General features: G+C 37.6%; 1 protein-coding gene across 1 annotated transcript; it reads left to right on the top strand.

Moving 5' to 3' along the window:
- Positions 1-6,266, top strand: LOC125190070 (protochlorophyllide-dependent translocon component 52, chloroplastic-like). The gene is made up of 8 exons (XM_048087267.1): positions 1-4; positions 1,668-2,146; positions 2,825-3,012; positions 3,111-3,200; positions 3,686-3,860; positions 4,020-4,220; positions 4,591-4,778; positions 5,742-6,266. The coding sequence occupies exons 1-8, from the start codon at positions 1-3 to the stop codon at positions 5,995-5,997; spliced, it is 1,581 nt and encodes a 526-aa protein (XP_047943224.1). The 3' UTR covers positions 5,998-6,266.
- Positions 6,267-7,077: the final 811 nt, after the last annotated feature.

Raw genomic sequence — 7,077 nt, 5'->3', positions numbered from 1 at the left:
ATGGGTATCTATGTTGATTCCATTTCTATTTATATGTTTTTATATGTTTTGACATTATAGTCTATAGTAATGACAGGTGGAGGCAATAGAATAACCACTCCATACATTTAGGGATATTATACGAGGGGAGTGTTAGGGTGCCACCACCTCTTAAAATAACACCATACCACTATTCCTAGTCAATCATTTATACACATTGACGAATAATAAGCTGCCATGTGACAAAAAAAAGGTAAAAAACACGGCTAGCACTATGCAACACTATATACAACAATTTTTCTCGGCCAACAATATCCAACACGCTATACAATAATCTATAGATTTCTGTGTAGCGTTTATAATATTGCTGTATATGGTGTCATAGTGTCACTTTGAGAGGTGTTGTCATTTTAACATAAATCTATTCTAGGTATTCTATAACCTAGGGAAATGAGAGTTTTTCAAATTAGATAATTGCTGATGTGGCAAACATGTGACAGGTTTTATGCTAATGGATACTAGCTCTAAACACACATGTGATTCAACTCACTTTATAATTGATTCAACTCACTTTATAATATCCAGTCCGTTTTTTCCTTGTACTTGTTCCTAAAAAAGTGAGACATTATTAGTACAATTGATTCCCTTAATCAATAGGGTAGTAGACGTTTGAATCACCGCAATCACAAAGTAAATGAGTAATCATTATTGATTTAAGGTAAATTGTTAGATAAAAAAATCATAAAATTTTGGTCAAAATTTTCTCCGTTACAATTTTATAAACCAGTCCGAAAAACTAATATTGTTTCCCTGCACAATTTTTCCCAACTGCCAAAACTTCATGAGTTTATGACAGTCTATAAATAGAAAAGGCTGCAAAATATTTGGTATGAAATCACTTTACCGACAATTTCTGTAAAAGAAAAGGCTGCAAAATAAATTGGTAACTTCATCAAACACTATAGTGATTGGAGTAACCCTAAATTCACACATATGCTTACTTGGTTTTCACAATCTAATTGATACTCTCTTCTCTCAGATAATTCATCCCAATTTTCTATTTCGGTCCGTCTCACATAATTTGTCCTACTTCACTTTTACCATTTTTAGTAGTAGACCTCATATTCCGCAAATTCATTCGTACTCACATTTTATTATAAAACTAATATATAAAGGTACGACCACATTCCACTAACTTTTTCAATCCACTTTTCACTACAATTTTTAAAACCCTTGCCCAGTCAAAATGATCCGAATTATCTGAGACGAAGGGAGTACTACTATATTTTTTAAAATAAAAACACTATATTTTCTCTCCTCAACTCACAAAATAAAATTGTATAAAATCTCGTACAAAATAAAAAATGCTCGACTCAAAATAGGACAGAGCTGGTATTCAACTTTCCAGTATTTAATAGAATCCACGCCTTAGTGTTTGTATGCACTCCGTCATGGATTCTCTGATATCTTCGTCTTTGTCTTTGTCTTTGTCTTTGTCTTTCCGGTCACCACTCCAGGGGCGGAGCTAGGATTATAAATGAAAGGGGGCAAAATTATACCATGAGGAAAATTTAAGAATTTGTGAAGGGGCAAATATAAGGAAAATTAAAAAAATTTGCAAAATTGAACAATAGAATAGTATAGTTAAACATATTTGAGGAGGGGCAAATGCCCCACCCTCTTATAAGGTGGCTCCGCCACTGCACCACTCCACCGCCAACCACGAATTATTCCCACAATCACTCTCTCGAAACCCGTTTCGAACACCCCATCATCTCGCCGAATCACGCCACAAACTCTTGGAAAAAATTTTAAAATTCTCACCGCGGTTTCTCCGGCGGAAACAGAGTCTGCAGCGCCGGAAGAAGCGTCCGAGGCGGAGAGATTCGAGTGGTACGAGCAGTGGTACCCGGTGTGGGCGGTGTGCGATCTGGACAAGAGGAGGCCGCACGCGAAGAAGGTGATGGGGATTGATTTGGTGGTGTGGTGGGATCGGAACGAGAATGCGTGGAAGGTGTTCGATGATAGTTGCCCTCATCGGTTGGCGCCGCTTTCGGAGGGGAGGATCGATCAGTGGGGGAGGCTGCAGTGTGTTTACCACGGCTGGTGCTTTGGCGGCGCCGGCGACTGCAAATTCATCCCTCAAGCGCCGCGCGACGGCCCTCCGGTGAGTTCTAGTGGTCTTTTAAAGATCGTGCCACGGTGGACTCAGGGGTTTGTGACGAACGCATGAATTTTTTCTGTTAGGGTTGGATTCTTGTTGGACCTATTTCTTACATTAATTCATCAATTTTTTATATATAGAGAGGATTAGGTTCGCGTAAAAATTACTCACTCTGTCCCCCCATTTTTCCATTTCGGACCTATTGAGCTTAACATAAAAATTCCTCACTTTGTACTTGATATGATATCGCATTTTGCTATTTTGATATGTTCGCAATTACAAGTCTCAATAATTCCTTTTTAAGACATTTCAACCCTACTTAATTCTCACGTTCGACAATAGTAAAAGAAAAAAAAATTAAGAGGTTGGGAGTGCCTCCTCTTTTATTAGTGTGTCCCAAATTGATAGAGAAATCTATGAAACCTTAGCTTTTTAAAAAACAAAATTTATTATCAAATAATAAACGGATCATTAAAACATTTTTTCCCACTATTTTATAAGGTCCAATCACCCTGAAATCCGAAAATGGAATAATACGAAATTACGGAAATTAAAATAAATCCATAAAATTATTTTTCCGTTTATCGAAGTTTTGTACGAATTTCAAGTCGTTCCAAGACTGTGAATTTTAAAGCTTCTAATTGCATCAATATTAAAGCGTATACACAACGTTTTTTGCAGGTCCACACGTCCAAGAAAGCGTGTGTGGCCGTGTATCCCAGTTGTGTTCAAAACGGCATTGTTTGGTTCTGGCCGAATCCGGATCCACAGTATAAGGAGATACATTCAATGAAGAAGCCGCATTACATCCCAGAACTCGACGATCCATCCTTTGCCTATGCAATGACATCAAGGGAAATAGGCTACGGGTAATGCAGATAACACTCTTTCACCACTTTTGTACTGAAAATCTTTCATTTTGTTCTATAGTTATATTTTTTTTTATCGTTGTGTATTTAAATTTCAGGTATGAAATCCTAATTGAAAATCTTATGGACCCTGCTCATGTTGCATATGCACATTATGGAGTGATGGAGACAGGACAAGTGCCCAAGAGATGAGTAAATTAAATCGATGCATTTTGCGTTGTTTTGAATGTTCGGATTTCGGGTTAGCCATTAGCCTAATAGAGAGGAAAGCTATATACTAGTCAATATTAAATTTGTATATTTATATTATATTTTATGAAAATTAAACATATTAAGTACTATGACAACGGATAAACTTAAACTCGATTAAGTATTAGTACTAATTTAAAGATTGAAAAAAAACATGCCATTAATGGATGAGAATCACGTTTGATGAATCTTAAGTTGTTGGTTACGATTAACACATTTAATTCAATTAATTTTATAGGACCATATTATGGAGTAAGTTTTAGAAATGAAACATGCACGTATAAATTGTAGATTTAATTCTTTTGTGTAGTTGTTTATTTTTATCAAAATTATAACATTCGGTTCGGCTCACGGGTTTCAGATTGCATTGACATCCCTATATACGTGTGAGTATCGCATTGCTGACATAACATGTATCATGCACTTTGAAGGCCGATAGAGAAGGAGGGAGACCACTAGAAATGAGTGTGCAAAAAGTGGATGTAAATGGCTTCACTTCGAAGCAAATATTCGGGGAGAACTACTTCGTTGCGCCTTGCCTATTATACGGCTACTTCGCGCCAAAAAAAGGCCAGATCACTAACAAGGCATCATCCGAGGTGGTCGATATTCGATATTAATAGTAGTTTCCCATTTACCTTAATAAATCCTCGACCTATTGGTTGGATGGATAACTGCTTACCAATTGAGTTATGCTTCATCGTATGTCCAATGCAGTTTGTTTGTGTAAAATGTTTCAACATAATGTGTTGATGTAGGTGGTGTTACCCCCCGTTCCCCCGGAGAAAAAAGCTATGCTTGTTTTCTACTGTGTCCCGGTCAGTCCGGGCCATAGCAGACTGATCTACGCGATTCCTAGGAACTTTGGCGTCCGGATGCAACGAATTGTCCCGCGTTGGATACATCACATTCTGCAGAACTTGATTCTTGATTCAGATCTCTATCTTCTTCACATGGAGGTGAATTGCCTTTATGCATGTAGTTAGTACGCCCTCTGTCTCTGAAAGTTTGTCCCATTTTTCTATTTCCATTCGTCCCACAAAATTTATCTCATTTAACCTTTTACCATTTTTAGTAGTGGACCCCATATTCCACTAACTCATTCATACTCACATTTTATTATAAAAATAATATATAAAAGTAGGATCCACATTGTACTAACTTTTTAACTTACTTTTTATTAAGTACATTTCTTAAAACTCGTGCCGGGTCAAAGTGAGACAATATTTTGGGAACAGAGGGAGATTACTATACATGATTCGTTTTTTGTTTGATGCCAAAAATGTTATACTCCATCTGAGAAAGAATGTGTGCATCATTCCTCGTTAGGAAAGAAAGCTGAGAGATGTTGGGGCTCTCAACTGGCATAAATCTTGCTATGTTCCTACAAAGTCCGACGCCCTCGTCGTGGCGTTCAGAAGGTGGCTGAACAAGTACGGCGGCGCACAAGTTGATTGGAGCGGTAAATACACCGGAGAGCTTCCACCCACTCCTCCAAGAGAGCAGCTCTTTGACAGGTACATCGTCGTTAGAAACAACGTTTTGAAAATCAGACCGGACCAACTAGTTCAATCGGTTCTTTCGTGAATGGTACTTGGTCCGGTCTGGTTTGCACATTTAAACCACTCAAACTTTGAACCGTTTTGAATTGGAAACAGAAATTGACCGGTTTGACCGTGAATCGCCGACCAATTGAATCGGTTAAGAGGAAATTTTGGCATTATTTGAAAAAGTTAGTGAGAGATTATAAACTAAAATATTCGTATTTTCTTAAGTTTAATCATACTATAACTTATAAATTAGTACTCCCTCCGTCCCGGAGTATTAGACTCACTTCTTTTGGGCACATGATTTAAGGAATTGATATTTAAATAGTTAAAATGAAGAGAGTAAAGTATGAGAGAGGGAAAAAGTAGGAGAGAGAAGAGAGAAAAAAGTAGGTGGAGAATAAAATAAGATAGATGCGTTTTTCTAAAAAAGGAAACGAGTCTAATATGTTGGGACATCCCAAAAAGGAAAGTTGGTCTAATACCTTGGGACGGAGGGAGTAAAAATTTTCAAATTTTATGTATAATATACTCTACATTAAATTTGAATCATATTACTATTTTTAATTACTACTGTATTTTATCATTCACTAAAACTAAATATTCTAAGTAAAACACTATGGTACAATATTTCTACTTTAGGTGGCGTTCGGTTGCCATAACTAATTATCATGAGACTATCCATCTAAGATTAAGTTGTGGGATTATTTTAGTTGGAGGGGGAGGCTATGACTAATAATCATGAGGCTATCCATCTAGGATTCAGTTGTGGGGATCAATCTTATAAACCAAATATGATACATATTTAATCATGAGATTTAGTCTGTCCAACCGAACACCCCTTTAGAAATGATAATTCACTAAATATGATGAGACTGAGTTGGTTGTTCTTGATAGAAAGTGACTATATTGTGAGCTCAATTGCCTAATCAGGTACTGGTCTCACACTGTGGGTTGCAGCAGCTGCAGCGCTGCGTATAAGCGTCTCAACGCGCTAGTGATAGCCCTTCAAGTTGTCTCGATTGCTTCGACTGCAGCCGTAGCCGCAGCCAAACATGGTGCAATCTCCACTGCTGCAAGGTATTGTGTGGCTTCAATGGCTGTGCTGAGCTTTTTGGCTTCAAAATGGCTGTCCCATTTCATCCACAAAACTTTCGTATGCCATGACTACGATCATGCATTCCGTTAATTATTACTCCCTCCGTTTTCGAGTAGAAGTCTCACCTGTTGGTTTTAATAGAATTATTGAGTGTGTTGTGAGTGAAATAAATTAGTAGAATTTGAATTATGCATGTTTAATCATTTTATGGTATTTAGTTTAAATAGGTAGTTTATTTTCAAGTAGAAAGTCCCAGTTGTTGGTTTTAGAGAATTGATTGAGTTTGTTGGGAGTGAAATAACTTAGTGAATATGAATTATGATTATACTTAGTGAATATGAATTATGAGTGTTTAATTATTTTAATGTGTTTAATTTGAATGAGTATTGAGTATTAGTGTGCTTGTTTTTCTCTTCGATGGAATTGCCTTTCCCACTATTTAATAGAATATAGATTGGTAAATTCGCATGGGCCCGGCCCATGTATATTTTATCAATGTTTGTACAACATTAACAGTTAATTATTTAATTACAAGCCCAAATTGTATTAAAGAAAAGGACTCTTAGCGGAAGGCATGATCATAGTCATGGTATCTGAAAGTTTTGTAGATGAAATGTGAAAGCCATTTTGAAGCCACAAAGCACAACACAGCCATTGAAGCCAACGAATATCTTGCAGCAATGGAGATTGCACCCTGTTTGGCTGCAGCTGCGGCCGCAACTGCAGCAACCGAGATAACCTTAAGGGCGATCTCCAACGCGTTGAGGCTTTTATACGCGACACTGCAGCTGCTGCAGCTCACCGTGTGAGTCAAGTACCTGAGGCCATTCACAAAACGAAGCAACGGTCATTTTTTTTGGTGAGTAAAACGGTTATCACAGTTCAACTAAGCAAAATCTAATTTGCAAAACAATTAACAAAAGGATAAGGTTAAGTCACCTCCACATGAAGAAGATACAGATCCGAATCAACAATCAAGTTCTGTCCAATGTGTATCATCCAACGTGGAATGATTCGCTCCATCCAGACAGCAAAGTTCCTAGGAGAAGCAAAGATCATCCTGCTATAGCCCGGACTAACTGGGATGCAGTAGAAAATGAGCATAGCCTTTTTCTCCGGGGGGACAGGGAATGCGAGCAGCAAAGTCAGAACATAATACTCCCTTCGTCC

This window comes from Salvia hispanica, chromosome 5 (assembly GCF_023119035.1).
Source record: "Salvia hispanica cultivar TCC Black 2014 chromosome 5, UniMelb_Shisp_WGS_1.0, whole genome shotgun sequence".
NCBI lineage: Eukaryota > Viridiplantae > Streptophyta > Magnoliopsida > Lamiales > Lamiaceae > Salvia > Salvia hispanica.
This window is presented reverse-complemented; position numbering and strand designations above follow the sequence as displayed.

Coding starts and splice junctions, on each gene's coding strand:
- LOC125190070 (XM_048087267.1), top strand. Junction 3,013..3,110: donor TCAAGGGAAATAGGCTACGG/GTAATGCAGATA, acceptor TTTAAATTTCAG/GTATGAAATCCTAATTGAAA. Junction 3,201..3,685: donor ACAGGACAAGTGCCCAAGAG/ATGAGTAAATTA, acceptor TGTATCATGCAC/TTTGAAGGCCGATAGAGAAG.